Genomic DNA, 24,326 nt, shown 5'->3' with positions numbered 1-24,326 from the left:
CGATAACTCAATAATCGATAGATCAATAGCCTGAAAGGGAATATAAATTGTATTTCCATTACAGTGATAATAAACCACAATCTGCAGGCAGGCTTAAATGTGTCGCATTGTGAGCTTGTAGATTTTTGGCACTCAAAGATTGGCTCAATAGGTGGTCCAAGTAAAGAGCAAAGTTGGGTCCTGTTTTATTCCAGAGGTTTATACGATGTAGCCTGCAGCTAGCGTTAGCCAGCCATTCATAATAGTCTCGTTAGCTTAACTCATTGAGTGCCAGCGCCCTCTAGGGGCCATAGAATGCCAGCGCATCTCTCATAGGCCAGCGCTTTAGCTTCCAGGACCTCACCTTCCAGGACCTGACGTGTGCACGTTCATGCACGTCATGAAATGTCCCGGATGATAATGCTAACAGAATGGCTATTCCCATTTTGTCATCTAAAAGATCATTTTTGGGCGATTTCGCCGTAAATAAACCTCGCGCCAATTCCCAAGAGACACAATCCAGAGATATAAGCCTTCAAAGATGTGGTCTTTCATTGGATTAGGCGGAGATTGCCGATTGCGTTCGCAAATGACGGCCGGCCGGGAGGTTGCTAGCTTTCGGCTAGTAGCTAGAAAAATCAGGCCAGGCTTCAGAAGGCCTCTTATCATTTTATTCATGTAATTAAAAAAAGCCGGACTACTTCGGGATCGGCACACTCGTGTACTCATCGGAAGCGGCGCAGAACATCGGGTGAACATTGGGGAGCTCAAAAATGTATTTTAAACCATTTTTAATGGAATATATCGTCGGACAGAGTAGAATGGCTAACTGGCTAGCGGCTAGCGAGCCAGGACCACCCACGACTCTACAAGCAGCTCGGGGTAAGTGAATTAATAAAAAAAAAATTGTATTGGATTGAAATAAAGCCGAACTAGTTCGGGATCGGCACAGTATGAGTTAATAAAGTCAACTTTTCGACGGCGAGTGAACGATTGCATTCCAGATGTCCTTCTGATGGATTTTTCTTGGCTGTCAATGTCCAAAGAAATCGCTCTGAACGTGATTTAAAAGATAGTGTACGATGTACGCTGTAATAACTATATGGGGGAAAGCGCTTTGTTTTCCCCCAGGCTAAAACCAGATGTGACATTTATGGGCGTTACTTTCTAGCTCCGTGTGGATGTATAGGGTTACTCAGCGCTTTGAAGCAAAATACAAAGTGCCTTTAAAATATAAAATAAATGGACATTTTGGCCTAAATGTGCCACTAATGGAAAATGTGTGTTCATCCTGCAATGTGTTAATTACGTAAGACCTCTGAGACCGATTCTACAAATTCCTTCTAAATCCTAACAGTTTTCTGTTGCTACTTAACCTCTTATCCCCATTATTCTAACTTTGTGTGTCTTTTCGTAAATTAATGCCTAACTTGATCATACAGCGCCGCACAAAATAATCCAAAGAAGTGACGTGCTTTGAGCTTGCAGATCTGCTACTTTTGCTACTAACAAGTATTGTCAAGATGTGCGGGGCCTGTCACACTGATACGAGCTGTGCTGGTCACCTGCAGCCAAATCTCCTGAGACAGCTTCTCAGATTGCCTGCAGCCTGGCTGCTGGCATCGTCACTTCCAAGTACAGTGAGTGAAGCTTACTTGATTATTTTGTATAAATACCAGTAAGACTCATTAATCGGGAGATAAGCGACCGTCAGGTGGCGCTACAAGAGGGGCATGTGAGAAATGAGGGGCGGAGGTTGTGGTTTGCCAGGCAAGGAGCGTGTGTGCAAAGTTTGGCATGGATAGGGGCAACGGTGCCGGAGATAAGAGTAGGGCCAAAAGTGTGACATGACATGACATGACATGACATGACATGACATTATGTGTTGTGACGGACAGACAGACAGACAGACAGACAGACAGACAGACAGACAGACAGACAGACAGACTGACTGGACAACTGACGGACAGCTGGTGGAGGTTTTGATAGTAACTACTCTATAAAATCGACCTCAGGTAAAAACATTTATGCAGGCACACACCCCACCCGTGGTCTAAAGTAACTAAGTACATTTATTCAAGTCCAGCTTTGAGGAATTTGTACTTTACTGGAGTGTTTCCAATTTCCAGTGCTTTTACTTCTACTCCACTACATCCTGGAGGCAAACTGTATATTGTACTTTTACTCCACTACAGTTATTTGAGAACTTTAGTTACTAGTTACTTTGTAGATCTGGATTATTATAAAACATACAGTAACCACTTCAATCCCTATATACATTTCGGCCATTTGAAAATGATGCATTGTGAGGTTGTAGATTGGCCATTTTCAAAATATTTTTATACATTTTATACATTTGAAAACTTGTGAAATGGAACATTCTGCATAATGAGTACTTTCTACTTTTTGATGCCAATTGTTTTGTACTTTTACTCAAGTCAATTTATAATGCAATTTAAAATTCTTCTGACGTTTACTTGTAACTGAGTATTTCTACGCTGCCATATTTATACCTTTTCACTTTCTCTCGAATAAATTCAATTATCAATTTAGTTGTTTCTGTTGTTGAACATTGGAACATTATGAATAAAACAACTTTTCTGTAAACAAAATCCGTGCAGCGCAGATAAGACATAATTTTATAACCTTATATTTGAAAACAAACATGAACTAGAAAGGTGCAATTCTGGGAAATTGCAAGTGTGGTTGCCTATCTATAGTTTGGATAGGCAAAGTGTCATGTGAAGCTTGACCAATCCTCTGGAGTTTACGGAGTAACATTTAGCCAATGAGGAAGCAGCAAAAACTGATTTTAGCCAATGAGAAAGCTGCATAAAGGAGACGTCACGTCGCCCTTCAGGCAACCACACTAACAATGGAAATATCTACACGCTTTGAGTTTGTAGATCTGCTATTTCCACTATTTTAGAAAACATAGGACAATATATGAACATTTTTAACATAAATGATTGTGACGATTATGCAAAAGAATATTTTGATTATCTAAAATAATTGCTATTATTATTATTATGTAATAATAATTGTGACAGGCCTAGCGGCCTGCCAAAACAAGGGCTATCACATTTGGTGTACCTCTCCTGGTAAATGATCACATGTTACATGCACTAATATAATTTCTGCCATCCGACGCTGGTACGCCAAACATTTATTCTAACACTTTTGCTCTGTTAATCAAATATTGCTACTATCATTGGACAAAAGCTTCAGCAAAACCTCATCTAAACACACATTATCAACACATAGTACAGATTCTGATCAATGCAGTCCTGCCATGACGTAACATAGCCATTTTACCCAGCCCTCGGTAGGCCATCTGGCAGAGATCTGCTCTCCACGGTGCGCCCCTTTCTTGCTATGGATACTTACTTTTTACAGAGATAAAGATGAGCTCTTCTCGTAACGCACACACCAGAATCACATTTTGTGCAGGCAAACATTATTTCCATGTGACTCCAACTTGGGGGCTCAATTTGGCTTTATTATAGAATTGTCTTTCACAAGATTTACCCACATTTATGATTAACACCTACCAAAATGTGGATGGGCCAACATCGAAACATGAGCAAATATACATAGGCCTACACACACACACAGTGCTCCACTGTATGTGTGTGTCAAACACATAGACCACTGTCAACAGCATGTGAACATTTATAAGCTTCTTTTCGTCACCTTGCTAAAATAATGGCTGAGAAAAACAGAACAGAATCTCATTTCACCTCAAATGTTATGACTATTGACATACAGTGACAACAGTAAATAAAGAGAAAATAAAGGTGTGTGGCAGGGATCAATGGCTCTAATACAGTGATCCTCAAAGTGGGTGCTGTGACGCAAGTCCAGGGGTGCCGTAGAATAGTATTTGGGATTTATCAATATCACTTCAGTTTAACCACTTAAACCCTCTATACTTAAGACGGACCTCCGCACCTCCGCACCTCCTTGACAAAAAATAGCACGCTAACGATATGTTGTGAGCTTGTAGATCTGCAGTCTTTTGGTGAATGTTCCCCCAGAAAAGGGATGCTGTGGTTCAAGTGGTTAAATGTCAAGTAGGAAGTTATTTTCAGTGTGTCGTAATGGAAACGACTGACTATTCTCTCAAGTCTTCTTCATGACACATACTCTATCTTAGGGGGAAAGATTTACTTATTTACGTACCGTAATATGACATAAATGTAAGGTTCTATAAAGTAATGTGTCATTCAGGGGTGCCTTGGATAAAAAAGCTATTTACAGGGTTGACCTGAGACAAAAGCGTTTGAAAACCACTGCTCTAATAGACAGGTGCTCTTGGTGATACAAACAAAAAAGGTTTTTCAAAGAAGTACTGCTTAACTCCCAAATGGTGTGGACTACAGACATGCAAAGAAAAGAAATCCAAGGCACTCCGTCTTTGATGAAAAAAATCAAAGGGTCCCAATCTCTCTTATTTACACACTGTAAGATAAAATATGTTGGTGTCAAAAACCCACATTTTTCATTTCAACCAAGTATCTTGACATAACTCCATGTCTGACATTTGTAACAATCCAAACTGCTTGATGATCTTGTCTGTCTGTCTGTCTGTCTGTCTGTCTGTCTGTCTGTCTGTCTGTCTGTCTGTCTGTCTATCTTTCATTGCATTTGTCAGTCGGCAGGAAGGTATTATTAGGTATAGGGCATACTTTGGCATCCCACAGAGCCAGTCTGCGCCCAGGGGCGTGTGCATGGGCATAGAGGGAAATGTTTGAAAGGGAAAGGAGAATGACAGAAGGAGAGAGGAACACAAGCGGCAGCATGGGAGGAACCATGCTGCCGTATGTTTTCTCATGCCAATAAAGCTCCATTGAATTGAATTGAATTGAATTGAGTGGGGAGCAGGCGACACGGCCACAACAATGCGACAGAGAAGGAAGAAGTGACTGGGCAGGGACAGATCAACCATTGAGCAGAGAAAGAAAATTATCAGTGCGTTGCGCACCAACCGCAACGGCAGCGTTTTACTCTTACTTGATAATTCATAATTGTAAAGAGCTTTTCATTATTAAAATGATATATTTTAAACCATAGCTCTGCCTAGTTGCTTCAACCATTCTTTGCCCAACAAAACTGTGTTGCTCATATTTTAGTCTATTTATTATATTCAAATATCAGAGGACTAAAAAGAGCTCTCCAAAAGGGTGGAGTATTCAGTGTTTTAATATTTTAGGGTTCCGACACAGCACATTGCACTTTTTAAATAGCCTGTGTAGAGGGTCACACATGTAGTCCAGCATTGGGGAATTTGACCAGGCAACGACCAATATAGGAACAATGCTGTTTACCCCAAGTTTGGGGCTTTTAGTTTTCTATCAGTGAGTCACCAATGCAATATATTAAGTCAAACACCTACATGCCTGCAAATGCATTCCCATTTGCGTCACTGCTCACAACTGCAAGCAGTAGTAGTAGTGGGAGCACACATTTGAAATTGAATTCCAAACAAATTCCAACAGGTTATTAATGGTAGCAAAGCAACAGTTGCTAGCTATATGGACAGTGCATTTTTGACACGTCTGATGGGAGCGTGTCGACATTGTGACAGCATCTGTTTGACGGTTCATCCTTTCGGCGGCGACGCGGGTGAATGTTAACCTGATGAAAAGCTAACCTGCCGACGCGGGTGAATGTTAAACTCTATGCCTAAACCTAACCCAAACCCTAACCTCAGTAACCGTGACGTGGGTGAGTAGCTAACCTGCCGACTCCCTAAGTCGAATTGATGGGATGTAGGAATAGTGAGATTTCCCCCGTCTGATTTGTTTCACGTAGTTACGCACCAGTGTCACACACAGTAATGCACACACTACATCACAAAGCAACTCATTGTGAGCTCGTAGAAATGCTATTATTCATGACAAGGCTGGCAAACCATGTATAAATCAGCCACAGCAACTGCGTTGAGAATACTTTTTTGATGGAGGCTGTTGTGGGGATTAAACCTTCGATCTTTCCATTGGAGGAGAACCTTGTCATCCGTCACTGCTTTCAGTGACAGGACGTTACATTGAAGCTCAATCACTCCTGCCTGACTGAAGGCTGATTTATTTAGTCCATGGTGTTGGAAGCTATTGTGTTGCGAGTTGCGACATGTTGTTTATCTTGTAGACAGGCTTATGTTTTGGCACATGATGCCCGACCGTGTGACAGGCTATGTACATTTAAGCATGCCGCTTTTAAACATCCTCGGCAGAGTTGTTCTTTCTTAGCATGCAGAGCTGGTCTGGTCCACCTTATTGTCGCTATAGGGCTCTCCCTCCTCGGCCTCACAACATTCCACCACGGCATGCGCGTGGCCGTTGCCGCTGCTGGAGGGCGGCGCGTCGCCGAGCGTGCTGCGGAGCGTCACGGTGCGCGTGACGCTCAGCGACTGTGTCCGGGCCGCAGCCGCGCGCGGCCGGTGGCACATTACCTCCTTGAACATCTCGCGGAAGCGCGTGGACATGAGGTTGTAGAGGATGGGGTTGACGGCGGAGCTGAGGTAGAAGAAGACGCCGGAGATGATGTGCACGTACTCGTAGAGCGCCAGCTGCTGCTCGGTCCAGGCGCCGCTGATGAAGCTCCACATGAGGCGGTCGCTGTGGAACGGAGCCCAGCAGATCCCGAAGACCACCACCAGGATGACTGGAGAGAGAAGGAGAGGGACGTGCAGAGAATGTTAGAGAGGCAGGGGCTGACATTTCTAAAAGGGCCTTTTGGTGAAAATATTGGAAATAGCAGACCTTCAAGCTCACAACGCGTCAAAGGGCGACACATTGTGAGCTTGGAAGTCGGCTATTTTCAATACTTGATAGCACACTAAACTAAGCATAAGGCCTAGCAAAATAAAACTTTGGGTTCCGGTTGGCTGTAATTTTAGGGCTGAGTAGGTAGGGAATTTATTTTATTTTATTTTTTATTTTAATTTTTTTGTGGGCATGATGGGTAGCAAGGAATTTTATTTTATTTCCTCATGGGAAGGATGGATAGGTAGTTTTTTTTTTTTTTTCTTTTCTTTTTTTCCCTATGGCAATGATCGATTATGCTTCTTTTTAACTCAACTGCTGCCATTTAACTCATTCAGTGCCAATCACGAGTATATTCGTGATATATTAGCGCATCCCACAGTGCCAATCACGAGTATACTCGTTTTTTTAAAAAAAAAAGAAATTTTTTTTAAAAAATTTTTTTTTTGGACCCCATCAAATCTAGTGAACATGATTTCAATCGCGATTTTGCATGTTTAACCCCCATACAACCCCCATACAACTCAGGTAGCAGACCTCCAAGCTCACAACAGTGTAAAACATAATGGCTATTATCTCAAGAATGCCTGAACGGATTTCCAATCGGATTTTTTTGTTTGAAAGCTGTGAACAAACTGCACAAATCCACTCCAATGCAATCCAGGATTGCATTGGATTTTTTAGAGCTCATTCTTCTCTGTTTTTTTCCCATGCATGAGGTGTGCAAGGTTTAATCATGGCTAAGTTGACGAAAATAAGGCTTCTAAAATGCTTGGTAGCCAATAGCTAACTTCAAGCTAACTTCATCCTCTTCCTGTACATGCACAAAGGAAAGTGTTCAGGCAAGTCATGGCTGCAGGGCTTCTGCATATACCAGCATATCTCTATGGGATTTTCTATGGCCACTGGGCGCCCTCTAGTGGTGAAAGGGTGGCATTAAATGAGTTAACAATACCTTTGTACTCTTTAACTGCCATTCGTCTCCATAGACTTCCATGTAATTCATAGTGCACGGATCATGCACACCCATGCCTAGATCATGCACCACGTGTGTCCACATTGCTCACAGCTTTCAAACAAAAAAATCCGAATGGAAATCCGTTCAGGCATTCAAGAGATAACAGCCATTATGTTTTCCTAAAATGTAAACAAAGATGGCTGCCATGTTTGAAAGATGGGGTTGCTATGGGGGTTAAACATGCAATTTCGCGACTGCTATCATGCCTACTACATTTTTTGGGGTAAAATTTTTTTTTGAAAAAAAAATGTTTTTTGATTTTTTTTTCTTTTTCTCAAAAACAGGAAATTTACGGGTTTCACGGGCGTGGCAGGGTGGTACAACGGGATTTTTACGGAATTTACGGCCATAGCAGCATATGAGTTAATATATTATGTTTTCCTGAGTTACCAATTTCTAAATCATTAAATGGTTCATATTTACACATTAAAAACAATAAAACTGGGAGAAACAAGAATACAAATGTTTTCTAACGCACATACAGCAAAAGGGGCTTGAGCCCTTAATTTTTATCCGTCTGAAAAGGCCCTTTTAGAAATGTCAGCCCATGCCTCTCCAAAATTCTGTGCACTCCCCTGGATAGGCACAGAATTGTGCAGCAGACGGCGGAGATGCACGCATGTAGCCGCATGTTAGGGCCACAGCTCGGCCCCAGGGGGTCCGCGAGGGACGGGGCCGGCTCCCAGGGGGTCCCCGGAGGGTCCCCCACGCTCGGGGACCCCCGCGGACCCCCTCCGTGCCCGAAAAATCCCGGCCGAAACGCCCAAAAGCGGCCCGTCCACCGCATCTATAGCAGATACCCAAGCTAAGTAGAGCAATAACTTCCAATCGTTACGCTGCAGATGAAAACTGACATCGGCACTGTTTCACCTCCTTAATTATGTCTGCAAACGTTTTAGTAGTCAATCGAATTATTTTAGGAGGTGGTTTGCACGGGCAGACGATGGCTGGAGGAGGACATGCATGTGCTGCTGTTTATGTTGTGCGATGTGCGCCGCCGTCTCGTCTCCTCGCGATGAAGGCAATGACGCATGAATAGTAAAACAAAACATTTGCGCACATGATATTTTAGACGAAAGAAAACTTTGATTAAACTTCGCGAATGTGGTCGCACCAAATATATTTTTTGTAAGACGTTTTTGATCGACTCAGTCGGATTTTGACTTAATTTTATTTATTTTTTTATTTTCACTCCAAATGCCAATAAAATCATCTGGGTCGCACGTATTTAATAGGGTCGGTCGCCTACCCGAACCCAGAATATTCTTTTGTTAGACCTAATCAAGTCAATACTGGACATGTGGCGTAAGGCATGGGTCTACACAGAGAGGGCAAAGAGAGGGGAACTTAGCATCTGTAGGTCTTTCAATATACTGTGCGTGTCAGATTTCAATAACTGAACCAGGTCCAAGAAGATTGGTCTTTTTTCTGTTATTTTTCTTGCACAAATCAAGCTTCTCTCATAGGAATGTGATAAAAAAATAAACGCTGGTTCCTCCCTGACAAGTATAGCCACTTCCATCAGTGAATCAGTGAACTGCAGGTTCTCCATACATACTGTAATGTGTTTGAAATAAGCCTTCAGGGCCCTCTTGCTCCGAGTCAAATAAGTGCAGTTTTGGTCATTAGAAAACTGGTTGCTAGATGTGTGTTAATTAAAGCAAAAATACACTTTGGTAGAGGTTTGGGTCGTGTATACTTACCTTCTCATGATGTACAGTAACTACTACACCAATTGGCAGGATAGCTCGCTCTGTTGCGCAGTTGATTACGAATTAAAATGCAAAACGTGCATTGTTAACTTCGATTGTTAACTTCTTATACAGCAACATGGAATCTGACATTCTGAAATAACATCACAAAACCCAGACAACGGCATCGTGATATTGAGGACTATGCACTTGATTATATTTCTAAAATTATTTAATCGTCTAATTGCACCATTGTTATGCAATTAAGTACATAGACTATTGTCTACTCGTCTAATCACTGGCCCCCTTTGCATTCTGATTGTCTGGCCCTCAATAGAAAGTAGTTGAATCAATGTCATTGTGGCTGCAGGATTTAGATGTCCGATGTTCACTGGAACAAAGGACACTGATTAGAAAGAAAGAACTCATTTGAAATGGAGTCATATAGTCTGTACACATGGAAAAGACAGAAAGATGACTAAATTGAAGCGTACTTATTGACAGTGGTGGAAAACATAATCCCATTTTGTACTTGTAAATCAATAATGAATTGTAGAAATACTGTTACAAGTAAAAGTCATATAAAAATCCGTTTTTTTCCTCAAGTGGTGAAACTGAAGTGATTTTGATGCATAACAAATATTATGAAAGTATTCTGCGGCACCATGGCACCCACTTTGAGAAACCCTTATATAGTGTCTACATCAGGAAAAGGAATGAAGATGACTTAATTGAAGTGCACAGATTGATGGCTATGCCCTTCTGTGCTCTCAATTTACGTACGGTATACTGTCCGCCTCCAGGCCACCACCTCACCTGACAGCTAAGTGCTGGAGACAGCTCTGCACATCAGAGGCACACAAGCTCCATATTGGATTTATAATTGAAAATGTTCCTCTGCAGTCTCCACATTCATCAGAGCACCTGCTACGGACGCACCATTAGAAAGTAATGAGAACAATCTCTATAATGCCTCACTTGTGAAAGACAGGCAGAAGAGTGGCTGCTCCTATGTGTTTACTCGTTAAGCACAAGATTGTTATTGAACTGTGCACATTGTATATAGTATAATTAGAGACAATTGCGAGGGTGATTTGTCAGTCAGTTAATACAGGAGAATTGATGCAGATGGTAGCAGGGGTAGGCAAGCACGAGTGCCAGATATTGGCACAGGGGAGGGTGATCACTCTGATCTGCTGGCACACTGTCATAAGTGTGAGAGAGAAGATTTTTATTTTAAAATGAAATGTATAAAGAATAGGGGCATGGTGGCACAGTTGGTAGCGCTGTCAACCTCACAGTTAGATGGTCCCAGGTTCTATTCCCGCCGGGGACACTGGGGGCGTGTTCTCTCCTTCGCGTCTTCAGTGCCCGTACCCTAGGTGGGGTTGGCGAAAGGGCCTTTCTGTGTGGAGTTTGTATGTTCTCCCCGTGTCCCCTAGGGTAGGTAGTGGAACCCTCACAAAAAATGCAGTAATCCTGGTCTCTATACTGCCTCCCCCTGGTCAGCCGGGGCACCTGATGGAGGAGAAAGGAACTGGTGGAATAACCTGTTCCTTTCCACATGCTACCTCCCTGTCAGGTGATTCCTTCCTTCGTGCATTGAAGGAAGCATGAGCTCAGTTTGTGGCTCTCCCCAGGTTGGGAGAGAGAGAGTAGCTCCCAGGAATACAGCTTAGGCAATTGGCAGTGGGTGAAAAATGGCTTACAAAATCGTGGGGAAAAAAAGTTTATAAAATAAATAAAATCCCATCACATCTCTATGCAAATGACATTCTGCACATAATTCTACATTCATTCAAAATCTGAACTCTGGGAGATAGGCGGGTTTTTGCTAATGATCATTCCTTATGGGAAAGAACATATTTCTAAAGTTGTTATATATATGACGATCAAAAGCTGTTGGAACTATTTTATTTTGATGTGGTGTCATAATTAAACTTAAAGATGGGATGCATTGATTTCCACCCCCCCTAAAACATGTTGATCAGGTATTATTATTATACTATTTTTTCCAAAAAGTTTACAGAAAGTGTTAAGATTATGTGTTTATATGGCCACACCCACCAGTTCATTAAGTATGCCTGGTTGTCAGGTGGGTGGTGATCCAGCTGAAGTTAGCCACACCCACTGTGTTAGGTGTATGGTAAAAGGGGAGGGGCTGAGTTTATGATGTCATTAACTCAGTGTTTTTCAGTTGGACCTTTTGACTCAGAGGCTTTCAGGAAGTAACCACAAATACACAGGGAAGGCAAATGTGCACATTGTATCCCCACCCGGAGGTCTAGAGTAATGTTAACTCTTTAGACACATACAAAACAGAAAAAGTACAAAACTATGGCACCACCTCTTTAATGTTGATATGGCAACTGACTATCGAGAAAATAAAAACTTTGTGCACCTCTTGTGAGAAAGGTTGCCGACCCCTGAGATAGAGAGAGAGAGTAATCTTCTGGTCAACGGTGCCACAGGACCCTCTCGACAAATGAAATGACACAATGCACAAACTATACTGTGATAGAAAAATATTAATATCCAGTCAGGGTGAAGTCAACCATTTATTGAAGAAGATTCATCAGCATCAGAGAAACAGCATACAGCATACACAGCATAGAGAGCTCTGGCCTGCTGGCCAGAGCTTTGCCCTGTTGGGCAGAACTCCTCCTGAAGTGTCATATGGGACACCTTTTATACACCAAAGTGCTCTCCCTAGACGGAGATAGAATCTAAGCATCTATACTAGTACCATACAGTTTATAATAAGGCTGACTGGTTAAGTTGCAATGACCATGTATAGTATCACTTAGTACAGGTTTTATGCTGACACAGAGGAGAAGTGGAGGTCACAGTCCATGGTTGTCAGCTGTTAGATTGACAGCAGCAGGTACATCTAAATGTAGTAGCCTAGTGAGATTTTCTTGTAGACTACATACAGTACACTTATTTGTTACACTATAAATATTACTACCACATTCCATCCTTTTTTTTGTGAATGAATACTCTATTCATTTACATACAACAGGATATTTATAGAGTGCCAAATCAATAGACCTTTCAGACAATTACATGTTGATATAGCAATTTAAATAATTAATTCATGATTTCCACATGATAGCTATATGTTAAATAGCTATACGTCCGCGTTCCACGGCTAACACCTTTGACTTAAGGTATTACACGTCCGAGTTCTATACGGCAAACACCTTCTATCATGCAAGGTATTTCTAGTCTACCACGGTTCCCCCGTGAAGCTATAATTAAATAGCACCCTGAGTTACACAGGTACTGTTTTTTTCTTTTCTTAAACAGAACTTTTCCGCTGAGATATGAGAAAGTTAGAATTTAGTAAATGTGAATCTATATTTGTTTGTACTTTGAAACTCTGTTTTACAAAATCAAGAGCCCGCATGTACTCCCGTCTGACTCAAGCGTTTTCCTTGACAGTCACCACGTTCCCGGAGCTGCCTGACAACTCTTCAATGTTGAAACAACAGAGTTTAGACTATAAAACCAAATATTCTTACATTAGTGGCAAATGCCTTGTTGACTCATATTTTAGATCTCAACTTTTAGCTAATATTATCCCTATATAAATTACTCAGCTTAATATCAAACACATAGTTGTTGTAGTCTTCATGGCGTCTCTCCGTTCCTCCCATCTTCATTTGGCTTATGGCCTGTGGTGGTTAATGTCTCTGCTTCTGTTGGATCTCCACTGGGCTGGGGGGCTCCAGTTCAGTGGCTCTCACACCGCATGTGTGTCTCCTTGGCTTCGTCCCCTCCTACTGTGGCAAAAGTCATGTTGGTGTTCGACATGGTGTCGATTTCGTCACCTCCGCTGTCAGTCTGTGTTGTTTCTTGGTGCCCGACTTGCTCTCCATGTTGGTGAATAGCAATCTGCCCTCCTTGTCACCACAGGCTGCAGTCATCACAAGATTATTGTTAATCTGTGAGGTCTCGACCTTGTAGATCTGCTTGAAAGTCAGTTCTTGCTGGTTTTGCATAGCTTGCAAGTTGCTTCTGTAGCGGTCTCCTCTTTGTTCTTCATGGTGGTGGACCTGCTTTAGGTCTGCTTTCAAAAAATCTCCTTTCCAAAAATGTTCCTTCAACCCAGAGTTCTTTTGACCAAGTATCCATCTATGGTAAAGATGAAATATTGGTCCCTTCGTGGTCGCCAACTGTGATAGAAAAATATTAATATCCAGTCAGGGTGAAGTCAACCATTTATTGAAGAAGATTCATCAGCATCAGAGAAACAGCATACAGCATACACAGCATAGAGAGCTCTGGCCTGCTGGCCAGAGCTTTGCCCTGTTGGGCAGAACTCCTCCTGAAGTGTCATATGGGACACCTTTTATACACCAAAGTGCTCTCCCTAGACGGAGATAGAATCTAAGCATCTATACTAGTACCATACAGTTTATAATAAGGCTGACTGGTTAAGTTGCAATGACCATGTATAGTATCACTTAGTACAGGTTTTATGCTGACACAGAGGAGAAGTGGAGGTCACAGTCCATGGTTGTCAGCTGTTAGATTGACAGCAGCAGGTACATCTAAATGTAGTAGCCTAGTGAGATTTTCTTGTAGACTACATACAGTACACTTATTTGTTACACTATAAATATTACTACCACAACGGCATCTCTGAGTGCCCCTGTCAGCCTGCTCCCTAACTTAACCGTTAAATCAAATCTATAATTGTACAGTATAGGTGAGTTTATAATTGAAATAGTTGAGAAGTACTGTGCCTTTGGTATCGTGAATGTAATTATTTCACAGTCAAAGTCCATGTCTTTTGGTGAACTGAGGTATGCCACTTCAGCAATGTTCTATGAAACGTTACACTTTCAATTTAATAATATGATAATTGGATATCAAATATGTGTCTTCACGTTAGATTAAAGGTTGAGTGAATTCCCCATCCCCTTTTCTCTTTTTTTAATACACTTGTACGGCATGCAGGAACAGATGGCATTTCACTCTGCCAGGAGGCCAAATCATCAGTATTTGCCTCCAGAGGAAATGTGCCACTCTCCCTCCCATGCAATTTGGGATTTAACAGACATGCCTATCCAGAGAGATTCACAATTTCATGCATGCATCTTATTGTAGTTATGGCCACTGTGCAGCTGATCTGCTGGATTAATTAGGCCCAGAAGGAGTGGTGGAAGACGTACTCACATGTCACATTGTTACTTAAAGGAGGACTTCACCACTTTTCAACCTATCTTCATATAATAGGTCCTCACTAATGTTCATAATAAAATAGCGCAATTCTTTTCTACTTGGTCCAAGTCTCCTAGGAGAGCTGTGGGAAGTTCAGAATCCATCGTCTTGTGACATCATTTTCCCCCCAAAAAAATTAATCAATATTTTTGAAAAAAATATTTAGATTTTCATTATCGCTTCCACTTTAACATTGCAACTTTTCAGGAATAGAAAGCCTGCAGTTTCTATTTGCTTGGATTCCCAATCGATGATGTCACAAGACAATGGGTTTCTGACCTGCCCACAGCCCTCCTCTGAGAAAAAATAAATAAATATATAAATAAATATATATATATATATATATATATATATATACATATATATATATATTTTTAGTGAGGACCAATTATATGAAGATAGGTTGAAAAGTGGTGAAATCCTCCTTTAAGTAAAAGTATCAATACAACAATGAAGAAATAGCTCTGTTACAATTAAAGGTCCGCTATTCAAAATGTACTTGAGCAAAATAAAAGTATGGGCATCAAAATATATTTAAAGTATAATATTACTCATTATGCAGAATGTTTAAAAAGTTTAAAATGTATAAAAGTCATTTGAAAATAGCATATTACAAGGCAAGCTCACAACGCGTCACAAAACGTAATTGGAGTAAAAACAAAAGTTTTACAGTATTTGCCTCTGATATGCAGTGGAGTAGAAGTAAAAGTAATGAAAATTGGAAATACTCCAGTAAAGTAAAAATACCTCAAACGTGTACTTGAGTACATGTTTTTAGTTTCGACGGAAGGTCACAGTTTACCATGAGAAACGTCACAGCTTGTCTGCATGTACGGTAGACATCCGTGTACACATTTTTATGGTCTATGGGTTTGCCCATAGACCGTGAAAATGTGTCATCATGATGTCATCATGCTCTGATGTCACTGTGATGTCAGGGAAAGCATTCTACCAGAATGGGTTTGCCGCTCTGACATCACGCTCTGGCTTCACTGTGATGTCACACTAACAGAATCCCTTTTCTGTCCATATATGGAGTTCCCTGATGTCATCAATGTCACCTGTGATGCCAGGGGGAACAAATCCCTTTTATGCCCATATATGGAGATATGGAGATCCCTGTGATGCCAGGGGAACAAATCCCTTTAATGCCCATATATGGAGATCCCTGATGTCCACATCCCTGATGTCCACATCATGGAGAGGTTGCTTGTTTTTTTTTATTTTTTTATTTATTAATTTTTATTATGATTTTTTTGAAAGACAGGACATCACAGACATCAACAAAACATAACAAGACAAACACACCAGATTATCATAGACAAGTCAAACACGGGTAATTCACCTATCATATAAAAATACAAAAGTACAAAACACGAGTAATTCACCGATCATATAAATAGTACAAAAGTTAGCAACCTCTTGGAAAACGTGGACATCTACTAATGTAGCCATTATGGACTAAACGTCCAGATGCGCCATAATAGGACCCCAGATGAACTCGAATGCAGTATGACTGTCCTGTTTAAAGCATCGAAGCCTCTCCAAATGAATAATTGACACAAATTCTGTAAGCCATCTGTTGAAACAAGGTATAGTAGAGGATTTCCATTCAGTTAATATAATTCTTTTGGCTACTAGTGTACCAAGCATAAGTGTCTGTTGGACAGAGTACGGCAGAGAAAGAGAAGCTTCGGAGCAACCAAACAGGACAGTCAGTGCATCGGGCTCAATGCGAATACGATATACACTACTGTACCAAGCAAAAATGCTTTGCCAGAATGGAACAATCCTTGGGCACGACCAGAACGTGTGTCCCAGCGTGCCCTTGGATGTGGTGCATCTGTCACAGATATCTGAAACGTTTGGATACATTTTATTCATTTTTACTTTGGAGTAATGTAATCTGTGCATAACTTTAAACTGAACAAGCTGCAGTCTGGCATTGACTGAGCCTGAATGGATTCTCTTCAACCCCTCGCTCCAGATCTCGTCGGACAGTTCCAGCCCAATATCAGCCTCCCAAGATGCCCTAATGTGGTTTGTTGACGGAATAGATGATTTGGAAAACAACGAGACAAATTTAGAGATGAGATGTTTAGAGTATGGATGCTGTCTCATCAAAGCATAAAAGCAGTGTTCTTCAGGCAAATTTTGATAGTTGTTAAAATTGTTTAGAACAAAATGTCTAACTTGAAAGTAACGAAAAAGGTGGGATTGTGAAAGTGAAAATGCTTCTTTCAGCTCTGAGAATGCAGCAAATTGGTTGTTTATGTATAAATCGGCAAAGGATATCAAACCCTTCTCCTTCCACTCTGTAAAAGCTGGATCTGACTGAGAAGGAATAAAGTTGTGATTAAAACAAATTGGAGAGTATATTGACAGATCCGGAACCGAAAGTGCTCTTTTTACCTGTTTTAATATTTTTATTGAATTTTCCAAAACCCAATTGTCACCCAATAGGTGGGTTGGGTAGTCTTTAAATGAGAACAATAGAGCTGAAAGAGAGCTGTCCCTTACTGCCTGAGATTCGAACTGGAGCCATTTGGGGGCATCAGATGAAGTTTGAGGAGACTGGTTTTGCCAGTATATTAATGCTCTCAAATTAGTGGCCCAGTAGTAATGTTGAAATACAGGGAGGGAGAACCCCCCTAGTATCTTAGATTTTTGTAAATGACACTTTGAGATGCGATTGGTTTTATACCCCCAAATAACAGGCATTATTATTGAGTCGATTTGTTTAAAAAATGACAATGAAAGTTTAATTGGGATGTTTTGAAATATGTACATGAACCTGGGGAGAGAGACCATTTTAATCGCATTCACGCGCCCTATCATAGATAGCGGCAACGTTCTCCAATACTCAATGTCTGTCTTAAGTTTAGCTATTAGGGGAGTAAAATTATATTTAAACAGAGACATTGGGTTCAACGATATAGATAAGCCCAGGTATGTAAATTTATCAGTGGCTATTTTAAAGGGGAGGGATTCAAGATACGCTCGATCTAGATTGTTACTAAGGGGGATAAAGGCGCTCTTTTGCCAATTAATCGAGTACCCAGACAGCTTGCCAAAACGATTGATTAATGAGAGAAGCGGAGGGATGGATGAAGATGGATCCATCATAAAAATTAATAAATCGTCCGCGTAGAGCGATAGTTTACATTCCACATCCCCTACCTTAATTCCTTTAATATCAATATGCTTTCTAATAGCAATAGCGAGCGGTTCAAGCATTAAATTGAACAATAAAGAGCTTGCGCAACAGCCCTGTCTCGTCCCGCGTTGTAGCTTGAAGGACGCTGATTTATTACTATTAGTCAGAATGGAGGATGTGGGGGCAGCATAAAGCATTTTAATCAGCTTCAAAAAATAATCACCAAATCCGTAATGCCTTAATGTGGCATGCATATATCTCCAGTCGATCTGATCGAAGGCGCGCTCTGCGTCGAGCGATATGACTACGGGTTTATCATCTGATTCATATTTAGCATACATTATATTAAATAATCTGCGAGATTAGGTGAGGTTGCTTGTTGCCCTGAGGCGTCTTACTAGTAACTTTACACCACTGTCTGACATGCTAATCCTGAGAGATTTACAATTTCTGTATACACGTATTACACGCGCGTGCCAGCGAACACAGACACACAACACACAACACAAACACGCACGCACGCACACGCACAAACACACACACACACACACACACACACACACACACACACACACACACACACACACACACACACACACACACACACACACACACACACACACACTTTGAAGTTGGCCACTGGGCAGCTCTGCCGGAGTAATTAGGCCCATAAGTGTCTTATTTATAGTTACTCGTCGCTTTAGTCTCCACTCCACACACTAGATTTATTCCTATCAGGTCTGGTGATTTGAAACGGTGTGCTTCTGGTGACAACTCTACTTATCTAACCTTTATAGACGACAACGGCTGCCAGTTGTTCAAACAAAGTCACTGAAAGCTGAACCGTGACATTTTCAAATGGAAATGGAACCTCAAAGGTTATGTTGTTTATATACTGATAGGCTTATGTTGTCCATAGACTATCGACTGCTATTGGCTGTGGAGTAAAAAAAGAATGTTCTACAATATTTGCCTCTGAGATGTAGTGGAGTATAGTAAAAATAATGAAAATTCAGTCAAATAAAAATACCTCAAAAGTGTACTTAAGTACAATACTTGAGTACATGTACCTACTTTACACCACTGTTTAACAGACATGCTAATCCAGAGAGATTTACAATTTCTGTTTTTACTTTTACTACTATACAGTACTGTGGAGGCAGTGGAGCTTGGTGGGATTTGATGTAGAGTGGAAAAAAGGTAGAGGGCATAACTGCATAGACACCTGATGGGACTCAGGTCAAATAGAGTAAGTGCTTACTCTAAGTAGATTTTGCAACACTGTCGGTCCGGCAGCCAAGGGCCTGAGTGCATATAAACATATTAGAAATGAGATCATGATAACAGTAAGTAATTCACTCCCACCAGCATCTTGCTGCACGAACTGAGATATCACCTTCTCCCCTGGCACTTTGCCAATCGCCAGGCAGGGTCCGCCTCGCCCCGTTGAGCTCCCCTGACAAACGCGATTAGACGACCTGTCACAGAGTGGCTCTCTGCTTCCACTGGACCAAAAGCATGAGCTCATCTCTGCCTCGTTGTTTCTGTCATCTCACATCATGCTGAACATAATCCAGCTGCCTATGTGTGCAGAGGTGACAGATTCTTTTAATGGTTCAGTGAACTTGCTACCACTAACCAAGTCATATTATTTAGTGCCGTGGTTCCCAAACCGTTATTTCGGGGGGCTCCCCAGATGATGCGCAACACATTGTTTTCTCACTCAGTAGGCCTACAGTAAACAAGCCGACACTTTTAAGGCCTTTGAATCGCTAGCCTCATATTCAGGGTCCTTTTGGTTGGGAACCCTTGAACTAAGTGTTATTTGGTGGAGACTATTTAGAAAATGCAAAATGTCCATGTCTGACACAAAGCAGTGGTTTCAATGGGCCCGATTCATCAATCTGTCCTTAAATATAGTGTCAATAAAGTGACTAACATCAGTGGAAGAGGGAGAGGAGGAAAATATACCAGCAGCCCTCCAGGCCCTGAACATCGACGATGGACCCTTCACAATCAGCGAGCTCGCCAGGGCAAAATCCACCCTGAGAGAGGGAAAAAGCGCTGGGCCGGATGGCATACCTCCAGAGGTCTTGAAGAACTGCGACCTAGACAACCTCATCCTAGACTTTTGCAACAATGCTCTACAGCACAACAAGCAACCTGAAATATGGTCTCTGTCTAACATCATCCCGGTGCCTAAAGCTGGGGACCTCTCAAAGCCAGACAACTACAGAGGCATCAGCCTGACATGTATCACTGCTAAGGTCTTCAACCGAATGATACTGAACAGGATACGGCATGCCATCGACCCTCACCTGAGAGAGAACCAAAATGGTTTTCGAGAGGAGAGAACAATCGTAGCACAGATCCTGGCATTAAGGAGATTAATAGAGGAGGTGAAAAAGGACAACCTAGCAGCTGTACTGTGCTTCATTGACTTCAAAAAGGCTTTTGATTCTATCCACAGAAGCAAGATGGTGAAGATCCTTGAGGCCTACAATGTCCCCCTCCCAACATTCTCCGGGCTATCGAGACCATGTACGCAAGAACAAGGGCCAAAGTGGTGACCCCAGATGGCAGCAGTGAGGTGTTTGACATCCGAGCTGGTGTAATGCAAGGAGACACCCTAGCCCCCTACCTCTTCATCATAGTTCTAGATTATGCGCTCAGGAAAGCCATAGGTGGACGAGAACAAGAGCTTGGCTTCACGCTAACACCAAGGAGGTCAAGGCGGCATCCCGCAGTAGTTCTGACAGACCTGGACTATGCGGACGACATCAGCCTGCTCTCCGACAGCATGGAACAAGCACAAGAACTCCTGAACAGGGTGGAGATAGAGTGTGCCAAAGTTGGTCTCAGGCTAAATGCTAAGAAAACTGAGGTTATCACCTATAACCTACCTGATCACTCACCTCTGACAACAACAGAAGGAGCTGTGTTGAAGGAAGTCAAGGACTTCAAGTACCTGGGCGCATGGGTCGACTCAACTGAGAAAGACCTTAAAGTAAGGAAGGCACTCGCTTGGAGGGCCCTGAACGGCATGAACAGTGTATGGAACTCTAGCCTCCCCCGCCAAATCAAACTTAGCTTCTTCTTTGCAACAGTGGAGTCTGTTCTCCTCTATGGCAGTGAATGCTGGACCCTGAAGCCAACCCTGCAGAAGTCTCTAGATGGGTGCTACACTAGAATGTTGCGTGCAGTACTCAACATCAACAGGAGTGCACATGTTACCAACAGGAGCCTGTATGAGGGAATACCAAGGGTAAGCGAGAAAATTGCCACCAGAAGAATGAGACTAGCAGGACACTGCCAAAGACACCAGGAGCTTCCAGCCAGCAAATTGGTACTGTGGGAGCCAACACATGGGCACCGGTCGCGAGGACGTCCCACAAAAACATACGTGGACGTACTCAAGGAAGACGTAGGGACACAGAACACCAATGAGCTGGCCAGATGTATGGAGAACCGAGATGACTGGAAACAACGATGGAGGGCTCGTCTGAGGACGACCTAGAGAGAAATCCTGCGTATGTGTCTGTAAGCAAAACCTGAAGTGAGATTCATCAAGCAGTGCATATGTTCCATTTTGTGCGGATCACAGGTGTATATCATGATGAATAACGACGGCTGCCAGTTGAGCGTAAAATCACAAGCGCTGCTTCCATACTACTTATGGTAGGAGCGCCCACGACCATAGATGGTAGAAAGCATGAATCAGCACTTAGTAGACTGCACTGGGAGTTGGAGATCTCTCTCCCCCTTGTTCTTCTGTGTGGACGTTCATATAGTTATCGTGCTCGCTTTTCAGTGGTCTCACCATTGTGGTTGGAATCCATTTCTCCCTATTTTTTGTCTCCTACTGCTTTTCACTTTCGCAACTTTTCTTTTCTTCATGAGTTTTTACCTGGTGTTTCACCGGATACTGGTGGTTTTAAAAACATTGTGTAGATGAATAAAAAAAGGTCAAAGGATGAGAGGAAAAGGCTATTCTGTGAGACTGCCCTGCTCTAGTAAATTAACGTGCGCCTATGTTTGGAGCGAGCCAGCAGTGAACCACTTGCAGCAAGATGCGCTGTGGTCTGGGGGCAGAACTAGAGCAGACGTCTCCGTCTTTGATCCAAAATATGACAGGGCTCACTAACACGTGTTTTAATGGTAACAAGACTATTTAATAGAAATGTTAACAGAACACACAGCATTACAGGGAAATTATGTGAAATTATTAAATGTTCTAATTTTATTTTCAAGGCATTATTTTCACTGGCCCCACCGGGCAAGTGGTTGGGTCTTTCTGTTGGCCCTGACTGTTATAAAAGTACGTCCGCCCCACCGGGCCATTTATAATGTCGACCCCTATAGATAGATAGATAGATAGATAGATGTCATCAGGGTGAATGAGACTGTTTAAATACTCACACAGCATCTTGGTGACCTGTCTGCGCCGTGCTTTCTGCTGCTGTGAGCGGACGTTACAGAAGCTGTCCTGCTCCAGACCGGCCTTGGCCTCCAGCGCCTGCAGCATCTTCTCCCGCTTCAGCTTCAGGCCGATGAGCAGGTAGAGCACGCTGATGGTGAGCATGGGCACCACGAAGAACAGCACCGCCGTCACCTGGATGATCAGGTTGTACATCCAGTGTGGCTTCACCAGCGTGCAGATGGCCGACTCCGGCATCCAGGCGCCGCTCTGCCCGCGCTCGGGCAGAGTGACGATGCCGTGCAGGCTGGTGTTGGGTATGGCGCACAGCACCGACAACCCCCACACGGTGAGGATGACCCGCTTGGCGTGCGAGCGCGTCACCACGCACTTGGCACGCAGCGGGTGCACGACGGCGATGTAGCGCTCCACACTCAGCGCTGTCACGTTGAGGATGGAGGCGAAGCAGACCGTCTCGAACAGGAAGGTCTTGAAGTAGCAGCCGCCCGTGCCCAGCAGGAAGGGGTAGTTCTGCCACATCTCGTACAGCTCCAGCGGCATGCCGAGCAGCAGCACCAGCAGGTCGGACACGGCCAGGCTGAACAGGTAGTAGTTGGTGGGCGTCCACATCACCTTGTTGCGCGCGATGACGGTGCACGTCAGCACGTTGCCCACGGCGCCCACCAGGAAGATGACCAGGTAGTTGAGGCAGACCGGGAGGAACACAGGCGACCGGCGAGGCCCCAGGTATCTCTCCAGGTACTCCTCGTCGGTGAGACACACGTTCTCTAGCTCAATGCCGCCGCCGCTGTTGTTGGTGGGGTCCAGAGCAAAGGTGAGGTTGTTGCACCTAGTGTCTGGGAGGCAGTTCAAGCCAACTCTACCAGCCATCACTTCAGAGGAGCAGTTGTTGGTGGACAACATGGTTGAGACACTCGGATTCAGCCTCTGCGGGGAAAAAAGTAAAGTGAACGTTATGAGTCATGAGATTTGTATCAGAAGTGTGTGTGTGTGTGTGTGTGTGTGTGTGTGTGTGTGTGTGTGTGTGTGTGTGTGTGTGTGTGTGTGTGTGTGTGTGAGGGGTACAGATGTTTATTGCACACGTGTGTCTTCGCTCCACCTTGACAATTTCCTTTCATTAGTCTTCACGCCTTGTCCATAAGCTCACTATTTTCCAACCATTCAAGACCGGACTCTGACACTGGTACACACCATTCTACTGATCACTCAACTGTTATTTAAACCCTGCTTTTCAATTTGTAGCTTGCCAGATTGTATTCCTGTGTGGCAGTCTTGTGCATGCTCTCTGCGCTTTGCCTTCAGGTTTTGATTTCCTGCAGCGGGTTTTTGATTTTAGTTTATTCCACAAACTTTGTGATTGAGAACTGTGTTTCCTTGATGGATGTCTGAAGATTAATTTCCTGTGACAAGGGTTATTGTTCATATCTGAAATAAATTTTGGTCCATTATTTGAGTTCCCGCTACGGGCGCTAGCTGTGCAAAAAAGGTAGATCGTGAAGAAGGGAAAAGGGGGAGAGGTGAGTGAGAGAGAGATCGAGGAAATGCAGCTTCTTTGTTTATTCGCTGTGATCTGGAGTAACCTCGCATCGCCAGTCTTTCCACCTTGGAGAAAAGATGGATATACCAAAGGAACTTTTCAAAAGTGGCGGTGGCACAGTTGGTAGCGCTGTCGCATCACAGCTAGAAGGTCCTGGGTTCAATTCCCGCTGGGGGACGCTGTGGGTGCTGGGTGTGTGTTCTCTCCTCCGTGTCATCAGTGCCCACACCCTAGGTGGGGTTGGCGAAAGGGCCTTTCTTTGTGGAGTTTGCATGTTCTCTCTGTATCCTCTAGAGTAGGTACTCCCACAAAAACATGCAGTAACCCTGGTCTCTATAATGCCGGGCCACTGAAGGAAGCATGAGCTCAGTTCAGGGCCCTCCCCAGGTTGGCAGAGGGAGAGCAGAGCCCAGGATTACAGCTTAGGCAATTGGCACTGGGTGAAAAATGGGTTACAAAATCTGTGGGCTAAAAAAGAAAATCAAGGGTTTTATTGGGTAGGCCCTAAAA

General features: G+C 43.0%; 1 protein-coding gene across 1 annotated transcript; it reads right to left on the bottom strand.

Moving 5' to 3' along the window:
• Positions 1 to 6,226: 6,226 nt before the first annotated feature.
• Positions 6,227 to 23,182, bottom strand: nmur1a (neuromedin U receptor 1a; the record flags this gene model as incomplete). The annotated part of the gene is made up of 2 exons (XM_080729301.1): positions 6,227 to 6,645; positions 22,261 to 23,182. The coding sequence occupies 2 exons, from the start codon at positions 23,180 to 23,182 to the stop codon at positions 6,227 to 6,229; spliced, it is 1,341 nt and encodes a 446-aa protein (XP_080585427.1).
• Positions 23,183 to 24,326: the final 1,144 nt, after the last annotated feature.

The sequence above is a fragment of the Nannobrachium achirus genome (assembly GCF_963921795.1).
Source record: "Nannobrachium achirus genome assembly, chromosome: 1".
NCBI lineage: Eukaryota > Metazoa > Chordata > Actinopteri > Myctophiformes > Myctophidae > Nannobrachium > Nannobrachium achirus.
The sequence above is the reverse complement of the archived record's forward strand: the minus strand, read 5'-3'. Positions and strand labels throughout refer to the sequence as shown.